Raw genomic sequence first — 14,808 nt, forward strand, 5'->3', positions numbered from 1 at the left:
AAAAGAGTACGCGAAGGCTTCAAAACATTCTTAGCATGTAATCATAGCACCAACCTCCCAGATGAATGCAGGTACATTGCGAGAAATAACATGCCAACTTTATTTTTTGGCGAATGAGGGAACGAACGTGTCACTTTAAGTCGTTTGACATCAAGGGACACCACTCAGTTGCTTGGGGGTTGTTCATTTTTTGGGGAGCATAGAACATTTCGGTACATGTTGTTTTGTATACCAATAATTAATACATAAGTGAAACTGTATGCTAACGGGTACATTTCGCACAACTGTAACTCATACTGTTAGTTGCTACTCGATAAAACAGTACAGAGGGTAATCAAATCGTAAAATGCATGGTCGGCGATGAAACCGTCAATACCCCCGAAATGTGCAAAGCCGACACACACACAAAAGTAGATCTAACTCGACCTGTCCACAATTGATCCAAACGCTGGCAGAAAAATGTGCCTTTTCAAACGTTTTAATCTATTGTCGTTACTGACAATATCGTTATTGAAACAATCACAGTGCGCTAAGAGATTTATAGAGCAAATCTTGAAAATAATTATTGAACTCAGCGCTTTGCGCTTCGTTCAATAATTCATTTTCTCAATTTGCTCTCCCAAGCCCAAAATCCTCCCCCTCCCTCCCTCCCAAAATCCTCCCCTCTCCCAAGCCCAAAATCCTCCCCCTCCCTCCCTCCCAAAATCCTCCCCTCTCCCAAAATCCTCCCTCTCTCCCAAGCCCAAAATCCTCCCCCTCAACCAAGCCCAAAATTTTCCCCTCTCCCAAGCCCAAAATCCTCCCCTTTCCCAAGCCCAAAATCCTCCCCTTTCCCAAGCCCAAAATCCTCCCCTTTCCCAAGCCCAAAATCCTCCCCCTCCCTCCCTCCCAAAATCCTCCCCCTCCCTCCCTCCCAAAATCCTCCCCTCTCCCAAGCCCAAAATCCTCCCCCTCCCTCCCTCCCAAAATCCTCCCCTCTCCCAAGCCCAAAATCCTCCCCCTCCCTCCCTCCCAAAATCCTCCCCTCTCCCAAGCCCAAAATCCTCCCCCTCCCAAAATCCTCCCCTCTCCCAAGCCCAAAATCCTCCCCCTCCCAAAATCCTCCCCTCTCCCAAGCCCAAAATCATCCCCTCTCCCAAACCCAAAATCCTCCCCCTCCCTCCCTCCCAAAATCCTCCCCCTCCCTCCCTCCCAAAATCCTCCCCTCTCCCAAGCCCAAAATCCTCCCCCTCCCAAAATCCTCCCCTCTCCCAAGCCCAAAATCCTTCCCCTCCCTCCCTCCCAAAATCCTCCCCTCTCCCAAGCCCAAAATACTCCCCTCTCCCAAAATCCTCCCCTCTCCCAAGCCCAAAATACTCCCCTCTCCCAAAATCCTCCCCCTCTCCCAAGCTCCTCCCCTTTCCCAAGCCCAAGGTCCTCCCCTTTCCCAAGCCCAAAATCCTCCCCTTTCCCAAGCCCAAAATCCTCCCCTCTCCCAAGCCCAAAATCCTCCCCTCTCCCAAGCCCAAAATCCTCCCCTTTCCCAAGCCCAAAATCCTCCCCCTCCCTCCCTCCCAAAATCCTCCCCTCTCCCAAGCCCAAAATCCTCCCCCTCCCTCCCTCCCTCCCAAAATCCTCCCCCTCTGCCAAGCCCAAAATCCTCCCCCTCTCCCAAGCCCAAAATCCTCTCCCAAGCCCAAAATCCTCCCCTCTCCCAAGCCCAAAATCCTCCCCTCTCCAAAGCCCAAAATCCTCCCCTCTCCAAAGCCCAAAATCCTCCCCTCTCCAAAGCCCAAAATCCCCCCTTCACACTTCATCCCCACGCCCAACATCCTGGGAATTTCTGTTTTGAACTTATATATTCTCAAACATATAGTATTCTCAAACAAAATTGCTGTATTTTCAGAAATATGAGCGTACCATACACAGCATTTGAACATCCGTGTTCGTCGCACCGTTAATTAATTTTACCAATACATTTAAAACAAACACTCCTTTCAATGTTTACTGACAAAAACTGTCATCATGGGTCAAAATGCTGGATCGGCTTCGGGATGTGCTTGTGAAAAAAAGTAGTCTAGGAATTTTTCTCCTCGTATTTTTTTGCACTGATCGTTTTCTAGACAATCATGCATACAAAATACAGCAAAATTGTATGGGTTCACAGGTTTGCTTACTCCCTACCCCCCCCCCCCCCCCCCCCCCCCCCGAATCAAAACACTCCCACTCCTCACCCTCAGGGCGTTGTTGGAGAGGATCAGGACCTCCAGCTTCTGCAGGGACTTGATGTCGTCGGGGATCTTGGTCAGCTGGTTGGTGCCCAGCGACAGCTCCACCATGTTGACCCAGGACCCCATGTCCAGCGGCAGGGCGGTCAGCTGGTTGTCCTTCATGTTCAGCTTGGTCAGTGCTGTGGCCCGCGAGAAGATGCCCAGTGGGATGTTGTTGATCTGGTTGTGCTCCATGTTGATGGACTGCACGATGCAACAGGTATCCGTTGTAAAAAGAGAGGTAAAAGCAAACATACCAACAAAACACCATACCTACTATTAGGAAGAAGAGGAGAGTCCGAGGGGTCAGACAAGGACAGAATAAACGAACGAACGAACGAACGAACGATCAAGACAAAATAAAAAGTATCAAAAAGAACAAAAAGAGAAAAAGAAAAAGATGACAAAAATAAGACAAGGACAGAGAGACAGAGAGAGAGAGAGAGAGAGAGAGAGAGAGAGAGAGAGAGAGAGAGAGGAGAGAGAGGATGGAGAGAGAGAGGATGGAGAGGGAGAGAGAGAGAGAGGGAGAGAGAGAGGGAGAGATAGAGAGAGACAGACAGACAGAGAGAGAGAAAAGAGGGAGAGAAAGGAAAGAGAGAGATAGAGAGGGGGGAGAGAGAAAAGAGGGAGAGAGAAAAGAGAGAGAGGAGAAGAGAGAAGAAGAGAGAGAAAGAGAAACAGACAGAGAGATCGAGAAAAGAGGGAGAGAAAGAAGAGAGAGGAGAGAAAGGAGGAGAGAGAGAAATGAGGAGAGAGAGAGAGAAAAAAAGAGAGATTGCTGATGACAGGCACACAGAAAAGACATAGGCACAATGACACTCACGTAGACCGATCTGAACTGTGCAGGCCCACCAGTGGGATATTTCTCAAACTTGTTGCGGGACAGAGTGATACTGGTCAGGTTGGACAGGCTGGACAACAGGCACTCCTGCAACAAATACAATACTCAGTCACGCAACTCTTGCCTTTACCGTCATACCCCAGCATACAGCACAGACACACCTGTAGCAAAACTTAAACTAAACGTAAAAACAGCTCTTTTAACTCATTGTCTCCCAGGTACGGATATATCCGTACCCACTCATATGGCTCTATCTGACCAGGTACGGACATATCCGCTCAGACTGTTAGCTTCAGTGGCTTCCTGTAACGTCCATCCAACGCCTGCATTCCAGCGTGTTGATACAGTTTCTACAATTCTGAGTGACCTGCTGCAGCACAGCTGGTCTTGGCTGAAAAAAAATTGGTCAACATAGGTGGGGTAGAAAGTGTTAAAACAGGTTGTTGAAAAATGAAATAGTCAGCATATACAAATATTGCTCAGACACATTTTTCCCTGTCGTTTTGTGTGCCTTTTTATGTTTTTTTATTTTATATTTTATTTTAAAGCGAGTGCAATCCCTGGTAGTGACACTTACACATTAACATGCTTCCATTTGAAACTTCAAGGTCTTCATCGGGGATTGACGCCCAACAAAAGCTAGCGACGGAGGGCTTCAATTAGACTTGGGGAGGGCGTCAATCCACGATGAAGACCGAGAAGTTTCAAATGGAAGCATGTTAATGTTATTGTAATTCAATCTGACGACGAATCTCTTTCCTGTTTTCATGCGGTAGTAAACAGACAGAATTGGTTCTGTTCTGTTCACACACTACTTTCAGTCCACCTACCTGCAAGGGTCAAGTCCCAAGAAATATGTCTCTGTATTCCTATCGTATCACTCTGCTCCTGTTTTGTTTTCTTTCACACACATTTTCCCTTCCTTTTTGACGGGTTTCTGGACAGCAAACTCTAAAGCAAATCTTTTCATCACAAAAGCGATCTTTGGAATTGACTGACGTAGTCCGTAAGAATTCATGCATGAAATTACGTCACGTATTCGACGTCATCACTTCGCATACCTTATGGTCTCAGTATTTCGTTGGCCTTCATATTTCCTACTTGTAAAATGACCCTCAAAGCTAACCGAGACTAGTTGAGGCTGTATCAATGCGCCTCGCCAGCAGGTTGTTAATGGATTTTTTAGCGAGTGGTTATCGACAATTAATGACCGGTAATTTTTAATGAGTTGGGGCATTCTGACCAATCACAGGATCTGTTTCATTAAAACGCAAACTTGATTGAATTACAATTTAGGTTAATGCAAAGTGTGACCCTTCATAACAGCTGCCACTGTAACAGCAGCTGTGTGCTGCTGACTGCAGGTCAACGCAAGTACATGCAGGTACAAAAGCATGCACACAAATGATTACCCAGTATGCACTTTTAAACACACATGCATACAGACACATCTTTGCAGAAATGCACACTTTTTCTTTCTTTATTTGGTGTTTAACGTCGTTTTCAACCACAAAGGTTATATCGCGACGGGGGAAGGGGAGAGATGGGATAGAGCCACTTGTCAATTGTTTCTTGTTCACAAAAGCACTAATCAAAAATTTGCTCCAGGGGCTTGCAACGTAGTACAATATATTACCTTACTGGGAGAATGCAAGTTTCCAGTACAAAGGAACTCACTCACTACGAACCACTGGTATCGCAGTGGTCCCATGCACACCACTTCCCCACAAACCACTGCGATAGCAGTGTATGACCTTTGGATTTTTTTAGCTCAATGACGTCAATTTTTGTACGAAAATAGAGAGGCTGGCTCTCAAGTTTAAAGCCATATGTACTCGATGACTATACACGCTAATTGCTTTACCAACAGCTGGAGACATGCTAAATTAAGTTCCCTGCAAAATATTGTGGTCTAGGACCCCTTCAATGTTGAGATATGTTAATTTTCATTTTGATCTGGATCGTCCTATTTATAGATTTGCCAACAGAGGTAGCGTTGACGCAAGGGAAATAACTCCGCGTCTTTGTTTACATCCAAAGTTTTTGAGACTCTAAAACAAGCTGTAATGCATGTATATGGTCCGCGCATGGCGACATATCGTCATTACATGGTCTTGTGGTGCGTTTGACATCGATTATGGGCAAACTACACTTTGTAAACACGGGAGCGCGTACATATGCCTTTAACCAATCGTCTGCAAATTACCAAGCTAGTTTCACTTCTGTCTGCTGTAGAACGATGACGCGAGGTTTGATTTCGTACTCGCTGGCTTTGTGCAAATTTGCATAACAACAATGGCGTCTACCAGTACGACACGTGCTGAAACACTGCTATCGCAGTGGTTCGTGGGGAAGTGGTGTGCATGGGACCACTGCGATAGCAGTGGTTCGTAGTGCAGGGTTCCTGCAGGGCAGAGCTGATACAATTCAAGGAGTTTTCAAGGACATTTCCAGGACCAAATAAATGCTTTTCAAGGACATGATTTTCCCCAAATTAATGCGGTTCTCCGCGTCTGCAAACTATTAGTCATTCCGTAGTTGTTTCCCTTGCTAACTTCCGGGAAGGAAAGCAACTACGGGTGACTAATAATAGTTCGTCTGCTTTCGTTTTCACTCGATCTTTTATTCTCCCAAAATGTGTGTACTGTATTTGACGAAAAAAAAGGGGGTTACATTTTTTTATTAAATAAGACAAGCTGCTGACGAAATGTATAGGCAACAATTTGGAAAAATCAAGTACTTTTCAATGACTATTTAACAAAACTCTATTTTCAAGCACTTTTCAAGGCCTGGAAAAGGTTTTCCAATTTTCAAGGAGTTTTCCAGGGTTCAAGGACTCTGTACGAACCCTGGTAGTGAGTGAGTAAACCACGCGAATTTGAAGTGATGGCCCTGCGTTCAGCGTAATTTTGATGCCAGAAAAAGGGTTATTTATACCCCCCACCTAAATCAGCTATTTTCTAAGTAAAACACTTGAAACTTTGCACTGAAGGGCATCAACATATCAACAGTAAACCCTGAAAGTTTCAAATATCTGTGTTGAGTACTTCTTCAGTAATGAATTTTTTACCAACTAATACAAATGGCTAGTATACAGTGGAAAGCATAGGAAAAATCGCACAGTAGGGAGTGAGTTTCTTACATACTGCTTGACTAAAATCTTTACAAAAATTGACTATATTCTATACAAGAAACACTTAACAAGGGTAAAAGGAGAAACAAAATCCGTTAGTCGCCTCTTATGACATGCTGGGGAGCATCGGGTAAATTCTTTATCGTCCCAACCAATATGGGACTCCCCCTAACCCGCGGGGGGTAGAAATGCACACATACGCATGCACAACGCACACACAAACGCACACACACACACACACACACACACAAGCACAATGGTGACTCACTGGGAGTTGTGATATGTTGTTTCCTTCTACGTTGAACTCCTCCATGTTCTCACAGTTGGCCAGGGAGCGAGGTATGCTGGTCAACCTGTTGTACCTGTAGGAATACACAAAACATTGCATTGAAGTGGATGATCACTATCAAGCCGGTATTTTAATACCTCCATGTACTTACAGACATTTTTTTCTCAACTGAAGACAGTAATGTTCTTATTTAGCCATATGTGAGGTTCACTGTCATGCTGAGTGAATCTGAAATGTTCGATCTTTTTTCAGTACGAGTTGTCACTTCTACAGGACTACTTCAGTTCACTCGGATGATTATGTGCACAATGTTAGAAACACCACATAAGCAAACAGGGCTCTGCTAGTGCTACTCTTTTTTGTTTTAAATTGAAATTTGCTTTCTCTTGGGTCCTACTGACCCATATGAGACATGCTCTCATGATTTGCTAAGAACTATTCAAAATAGAGATGCGATTGCTATACAGTGGAACTCTAAAAATCTAAAGAAATCAGGTCTTAACAAAGAGGGAGACTTGTTTGTTTGTTCGTTCATGGGCTGAAACTCCCACGGCTTTTACGTGTATGACCGTTTTTACCCCGCCATTTAGGCAGCCATACGCCGCTTTCGGAGGAAGCATGCCGGGTATTTTCTTGTTTCTATAACCCACCGAACTCTGACATGGATTACAGAATCTTTTTCGTGCGCATTTGGTCTTGTGCTTGAGTGTACACACGGGGGTGTCCGGACACCGAGGAGAGTCTGCACACAAAGTTGACTCTGAGAAATAAATCTCTCGCCGAACGTGGGGACGAACTCACGCTGACAGCGGCCAACTGGATACAAATCCAGCGCGCTACCGACTGAGCTACATCCCCGCCCCAGAGGGAGACTTAAAATAGGGGTAGATTTACAGAGGTCATGAACAGAAAATCTTAAAAGGGGGTTTCTACTGCATATAAAGGGTGGTTGTTGGAGCAGGTTCAACTGTATTCATATTGTTTTGTACCTGAGGCCCAGTCTGTTGAGGGCACGGAGATTGCCGATGCTTTCTGGGATGTCCAGCAGCTCATTATGCTGAAGGTCAAGGGAATTCAAGTTGACACAGTTGCCGATGTCTGAAAGAAACGGCTTACCATCAACACTGGAATTTCATGTCCAACATAACACCAGGGATGATTGTTGACAATGTTCAAAAACATAGAAAACCTGCCTGGAGACATCGTGACAGAGAGTTTTGAAACTTTTACTCTTTGTATTTTTTGTACAGCCTAAATATCAGAAAATCCATCAGAAAATCAGTTTTGAATTCAGGATTTTTCATCCCCGTCAGAAGTTCTGCTTATCAAAAAGACAACAGTAACTACAATCTATGTGTGCAGAATAAAACACGTTTTTAAAAAGAATATTTATGGAACGTCTTATTTAAAGCACAAAATTACCAGGTAACAAGACCCCTGGATGACTTTACTTCAGACTCCTTTTAATTTTCTGTTTACGTACAAGGTCACAGGTCTATTTTATAACTATTAATTGAAACCATGCACTTCACTAACCTTCAGGTAAGTGTTCCAGGTGATTGTGGGAAATGTCAAAGGTCAGCAGATTCACTAACTGTCCAATCCCTCTCGGCAACTCACGGATCTTGTTTTCTCGTAAGCTGAACTTTGTCAAATTCTGTAAAAACAGCATGTCACTCATAAGATCTAAGAAAACAAACTTTGACTGAAAAGACATACTATGCAATTCAAGCTTAACTTTTGGATGTTGTCTAAGTTTTAACTACAACACGGGGGTGCTTTCACTCTTTTTTGATGCATGCACATGAGAGAGAGAGAGAGAGAGAGAGAGAGAGAGAGAGAGAGAGAGAGAGAGAGAGAGAGAGAGAGAGAGAGGTGTGTGTGTGGGGGGGGGGGGATGCAAGAGAGTGGGAGAAAGAGCAAGACAAAAGCTATTCATCATCATCAAGTGGTAACACTTGGCTTGAAAGAAGAGGCAAAATATAATCATTAACTGAAAGAACTGTTTCAATTTACTGCAGCATAACTACCTCCCACCCTCCGACCAAATCACAGAAATAAACTATATACTTACTACAAGATTCCTAACTTCATCTTCCACTATTCGTATCCTGTTGAAGCGCAGGAAAAGTGTTGTCAACGACCTAAGCTGGTATACCACTTTTGGAATCTGAAAAAGCACAAAATCATTTAAATAAACGTTAGCTGTTATTCAGCGAGGCAATACACACACACATGCTTCTTTTAAGTCACAAAAATAAACGAACAACCCTCCTCCCCCCCCCCCCCCCCCCCCCCAAAAAAAAAGTAGCGTGAAGAGAAATTAATACATGTACATTTAGTCAATCTGTCCAACTCACAGACTGAAATTGAACGTACCACATTTTATGACAAAGACCAGTGATGGCGCTAGTATTTTTTCTAACCGGTACACACACTTTTATGATGTAAACAGTCCAGAAAAAAATGGTAGGCTGGTCATTGGAACCAGTTCGAGTCCAACTCGTACTGGTTTTATTGTTCTACCAGCACAAAAATAACCAGTAGTTCTAAAAAACAACCGGTAGGTCAAACCGGCAGCCAATTTTGTTCCGATAATTTCTCATTTCAACCGGTAAAATACCGGTTATTACCGGTTAACGCCAATACTGAAAGACAATGCTCAACAGCTTTTTTGGGATCACATACTCCGCAGCCACACCTTCACGCAAAGAAAGTGACAAGCCAGTAAAGCGCAGAAGCGTGTGGCACTACACAACAAAGCGCGCTTTTCTCTAATCAAAACTTGACTAAATGTAAAAACCTTGCCTCACCTCTTGCAACTTATTATGCCGAAGGTCAAGGACGTGGAGCTTGGTGAGCGCGGCCAGCGAGTCTGGCAGTGAGGTGATGGAGTTCTCACTGAGGGCCAGCGTCTGCAGGGAGGTCAGACAGCCCACCTCTGGCGGCAACGAGCACAACCTGTTGCCGTACAGGTACAGCTCCGACAGCTGGGTCAACTGTTTCACAGAAAGACAGCAGAACAGTCAAACGACAGATCAAAGAAAGACAGCAGAACAGTCACACAGCTACCAAATCATTCAAAAGGATAGTTGTACTATACTGTAATGCAAGGCTGAGAGAATAGAGACAACGAGCACAGCCTGTTGCCGTACAGGTACAGCTCCGACAGCTGGGTCAACTGTTTGACACAAAGACAGCAGAACAGTCACACAGCTATCAAATCATTTAAAAGGACAGTGGAACGGGCGTCAGTGGAACCCCCCTTTTAAGACCTCCCGATACAGTGGAACCCCCTTTTAAGACCTAAAAAAAATCTGAGATAATCAGGTCTTAAAAAGGAGGGAGTCTTAAAATTGAGGTAAATTAACAGAGGCAATAAAAACAAAATCTTAAAAAGCAAGGTCTTAAAAAGGAGACAGTCTTAAATCGGGGGGTGGGGCGGGGATGTAGCTCAGTCGGTAGCGCGCTGGATTTGTATCCAGTTGGCCGCTGTCAGCGTGAGTTCGTCCCCACGTTCGGCGAGAGATTTATTTCTCAGAGTCAACTTTGTGTGCAGACTCTCCTCGGTGTCCAAACACCCCCCCATGTGTACACGCAAGCGCAAGACCAAGTGCGCACGAAAAAGATCCTGTAATCCATGTCAGAGTTCGGTGGGTTATAGAAACACGAAAATACCCAGCATGCTTCCTCCGAAAACAGCGTATGGCTGCCTAAATGGCGGGGTAAAAAACGGTCATACACGTAAAATTCCACTCGTGCAAAAAACACGAGTGTACGTGGGAGTTTCAGCACACAAACGCAGAAGAAGAAGAAAAAAATCGGGGGGTCATAAAAGGGAGGTTCCACTGTATAAGACTTCCTCCTTCCAGGCCTTGCTTCTTCACATGTTCTGTTTATAACCCCTGTAAATGTACCGTAATTTTAAGACTCGCTGCTGTATAACTATAAGACCTGATTTTCTGAGAATTTGGGAGGTCTTAATCAAACGGGGGGTTCCACTGTCAGTTACAGCTCCGACAGCTGTGTCAACTGTTTCAAAGGAAGACAGTGGAATGTTCAAGCAGCTACCAAAGCATTTTAAAAGACACTGGTATATCTTCTTCTTCTTCTGCGTTCGTGGGCTGAAACTCCCACGTACACTCGTGTTTTTTTGCACGAGTGGAATTTTACGTGTATGACCGTTTTTACCCCGCCATTAAGGCAGCCATACGCCGCTTTTGGAGGAAGCATGCTGGGTATTTTCGTGTTTCTATAACCCACCGAACTCTGGCATGGATTACAGGATCTTTTCCGTGCGCACTTGGACTTGTGCTTGCGTGTACACACGAAGGGGGATAAGCCACTAGCAGGTCTGCACACACTGGTATATAATAGTAGACCTACATCCCCTTTCAACACCTTCCAAAGTCGGATTAAATCATGTCTTAAAAAGGAGTCTTTGACCAAAAAGTCTTTGAAAGCAGGGTCTAAATGGAAGTTGGGGTGTCTTGGTATGCATGTGTTGGGGGTTCCACTGCACTTGTGATGTGAGGTCCCTCCAATGAGAGAACAGAAGACACTTCCTGTTTGCTGTTGGTCTATTGCAATGACTAAATTATACATGTTTTGTCAGGACATCTTCTTGGAAAATGGCAACACTTTTTTCGATAACATACTCCTCGGCCACGGTGACACGTCCGTGCAAAGAAAGTGACAAGTGAGTATAGCGCAGGAGTGTATGGCGCTACACAGCATTAAACTTTCCCATATTGTTATTGTTACAAAAAACATACCAAAAATTGAATGTTTTTAACCATGTCTCGCCTTGCCATCCATTAAGACTGTGACAAAACCATGCCCACCATACATAAAGCAGCAAAAACTTCACATTACAGTCTATTGTCTGCCTGCAACTAACACACCCTTTTGGGTTGCCAAAAAGGAAGTTGTAAAATATGCATACATATTCCAATTACAAGTTTTACAATAACAACCAAAAACATTCCTCTATTCACGTGGAACAGTGTAAAATCTGCCTACTTTATAAAAGGTGTACCTCTTCTTATTCTTCTGAACAAATGTAAAAATCTTACCTCCTTCATTGACGTGGGGAGAGTAGAAATCTGCAACAAAAAGATAAAACAAAAATGATTAAACACTTACATAATGTCAGAATTGATAAGAAAAACAATGCAATCATTTTTAAATCTGTAGGAAAAATTCGATTTTAATGACAACTTTAATCAATTTTTAACGGCACAGTAGGCCTCCCGTAAACTATCACAGACACTGTCAGGCTTTTACACACAGTACAAACACCCTTTCATTTAAACACTCACCGCTTGAGAACATCCTAGGTGCCCTCCGTAAAGAGCGAGCAATTTTCAAAGAATTTATTTTTGCGTGGTTTATTTTACCCCTAAGCCATCGTGAACCTGTGTGATCCAGTTTCCTTTTTTTTGACAATGTAGTCGTCAGTTTGTGATTTCAATTGCGACTCGCTGTAAGCTTGTGTAACCTACCTCAGGTTACTAGTAAAATAAGTTGTATTGTTGGTTTGTATTTTTAGTTAATAGTTGTTATTGTTGTAGAGTTTTTGGTATTAGGATTTTATATTATATTTCTGTGAGAAGACGCTTCCTGTTTCCTTCTGTTACTTCCTGTTTCATGGTTTCCTGAGAGATCAAGGTCTGCAAAGCTCTAGTCAATAATGGTGCTAAACCAGTGCCTCCAATTTATCGGCTGAGTTAATCTTGAAAGATCTTGTCACGTTTTCTAAACCGATCCTTGTGGCCAAAACTTCAGTTATTTGTGTTATAATTTTTTGGGTTTTGCTAATTCATATAATAAAATATAATAGAAACCTATTTTTCTTTGTTACAAATTTTGCGTTTGAATCTGGGGATTGGTACTTTGGGTAAATTATAGACATAATGAAGTACCAGTTACACTTGTCTGCAATAGCACGTTATTATGTACCTCTGAATCTAAACGTAACAAACGGCTGCGATTCACAAGAACTCTAGCGATGGCTTTTGACTGTTCAGAGGAACTGGCGATAGGCATAACCGTCGTCTGCTACGAGAACCACGACCTTGCGTGACCCTGCTTCCGGGCTTTTCTTTCCTCAAACTTTCAAAACTTCGAATTGTACTGATCTTGTCTTGATGAAAAAAGAATCCTTTTATGATTTAAGAATGTTTGTGTAATAAGCTGTCAATATATTATTTAGATTTTAAAAGTTAGGTCTAGCGCCAAAACGCACCATCCAATTGTCCGATCAGACAATCCGCAAAATTAATTCTTTGAAAATTGCTCGCTCTTTACGTAGGGCACCTAGGATGTTCTCAAGCGGTGAGTGTTTAAACGAAAGGGTGTTTGTACTGTGTGTAAAAGCCTGACAGTATCTGTGATGGTTAAGGGAGGCCTACTGTGCCGTTAAGCTTCCAAGCTGAAATGCAATCCCATCGTCTGGACTTAATAAAAAAATGTTTGACAAACGTTTGCATCCATTTACTTAAAAAATGAGCTTTTTGCAAAAAGCCAGATATGATGTATTGAACATTTTTTTAATATTTTTTATAAATGTCTGGGGATATAATCATGAAGAACTCTCATGACTGAAGTAACGTCATTTGGAGAGATTTTTTTTTTTAGTCAGGGGTGTAATTTTAAAGTTCCTAGAGGATGATGTTCAGACCCCATTGGCACAAGCATAACATCCAACACACACAGTCGCTAATTAATTCACTGAGAAGCAACAAACTAATACAGCAGTCCCTCTCATGAACGGACACCCTTGGGCCATAGCAAAACTGTCCGTACATTGCAGGTGTCCGGTCACGGGAGGGGTGACCACACCACCCCCTCCCCCATACACTCACACAGAGACACACAAACAACAGGATTGTCTATGCTAATCACTTCTTGTGGCTACTAAACAATAACAATAAACTCCTAATACTTCTTTAAACGTTCTGTAAAAAGGATTTGTTTGAAAAGTGTTGAAAAGAAGAGATAAAATAAATCCTCAAGGCAGTGAACACACTCACCATGCACTGACATACGAAAGCAGCCACACAAACACAGCACAGAGGAGCGTCACGCTTTGCAAGAATAAGCTTGAAAACCAGTTTGAATAAATAGCAGCAGATAGAGGTGCATGTCATAATCAAGTAATTTATTTGTTTCTTGTCTGGCTTTATTGACTGCATGCCGATCATGTGGCATGGCAGTGACTTTTCACTCTTCAGTCGGAAATACACTGTACATAACACAGCTCCCACTCTCCCTCACTAATGCCTACCCCAAGCCGTGACAACTGACGCTTAGAAATTGTGTGGAAGAGTACACCTCTCTATTTCTCTCCAATGCTCTTCCTGCTGACATGCGGTGACACCGGACACCCCACAGAGTTTAGCCAGCTAACCCTCCACCCCCCCCCCCCTTTCTCTCTCTCTCACTCCCTCCAGCCATGTACTGTTGGGGGCTGTGACCAGAGAGGCCAGCTGCACTGTTCACTCAGAGCAAAACCAGTTGACTGTGTCGTAACTTTTGACAAAGCAAGACAACTGAAGGGTTCATAGATTAGGCAACCGACTCACTGGTCAAGGCTGAGGGGAAACAAGAGTATCTTGTCAATGAAAGAGGTTACACACAGACACACGATGGGTACACATGCACTCAAGTTATCAGTGACTGTCATCACACCATTGCGGCTGTGATCTTTGTACCAAGAGCCGGACTGCTCTGTTATCGATTTTGTTGTGGTGAAAATTTGACGATGGTCTGTCCGTACATTGGAGGTATGACCTGCTGTTGGGACCGAAAATGAGTGTCCGCGTCCACGTTTTGCAGGTGTCCGTTTAAGGGGGGGCAAATATAGAAGGAAAACACTCCGTGCCGAGCAAATGTGTCCGTACATGTCAGGTGTCCGCTCACGCCGGGGGCCGTACATTGCAGGGACTGCTGTACCTGTCTTCCATAGACCTCTTTTCCCATTTGTTTCTTGTACTCATTATTCCTCCCTCCCACAAACACATGCACACAGATAAAACAGAGTACCAACCTGAGACTTGCTGAGGTCCAATCTCTTGGCTCCTTCTTCCTTGCATTTCTTCAACTCTTTGGTCACATCCTATGCAACAAAATGCAAACACATGTTATTTTCTTGATAAAGCCACCCCTACAACCCTCTGAAAAATGAAACACAACAAAATACATACTTTAGAAGGAAAAAAAAGAAGTAAAGTACATGTAATGCAATGTTCTGATGTTAAATCAGCTTCAATGGCATTTATGGTTCAGTGTG

At 43.5% G+C, this 14,808-nt stretch overlaps 1 protein-coding gene across 1 annotated transcript in view; it reads right to left on the reverse strand.

Moving 5' to 3' along the window:
- Nucleotides 1–14,808, reverse strand: part of LOC138971416 (leucine-rich repeat protein SHOC-2-like) — a 44,456-nt gene that overhangs the window by 19,453 nt on the left and 10,195 nt on the right. The window contains exons 5-13 of the mRNA XM_070344143.1: nucleotides 14,566–14,634; nucleotides 11,591–11,620; nucleotides 9,329–9,514; nucleotides 8,590–8,685; nucleotides 8,052–8,172; nucleotides 7,505–7,613; nucleotides 6,495–6,588; nucleotides 3,076–3,180; nucleotides 2,214–2,453 (exon numbers count right to left, since the gene is read on the reverse strand). Of these exons, the coding sequence (XP_070200244.1) occupies nucleotides 2,214–2,453; nucleotides 3,076–3,180; nucleotides 6,495–6,588; nucleotides 7,505–7,613; nucleotides 8,052–8,172; nucleotides 8,590–8,685; nucleotides 9,329–9,514; nucleotides 11,591–11,620; nucleotides 14,566–14,634 (1,050 nt within the window). The remainder of the gene's footprint in view (nucleotides 1–2,213; nucleotides 2,454–3,075; nucleotides 3,181–6,494; nucleotides 6,589–7,504; nucleotides 7,614–8,051; nucleotides 8,173–8,589; nucleotides 8,686–9,328; nucleotides 9,515–11,590; nucleotides 11,621–14,565; nucleotides 14,635–14,808) is intronic.

Source organism: Littorina saxatilis, linkage group LG7, assembly GCF_037325665.1.
Source record: "Littorina saxatilis isolate snail1 linkage group LG7, US_GU_Lsax_2.0, whole genome shotgun sequence".
Taxonomy (NCBI): domain Eukaryota; kingdom Metazoa; phylum Mollusca; class Gastropoda; order Littorinimorpha; family Littorinidae; genus Littorina; species Littorina saxatilis.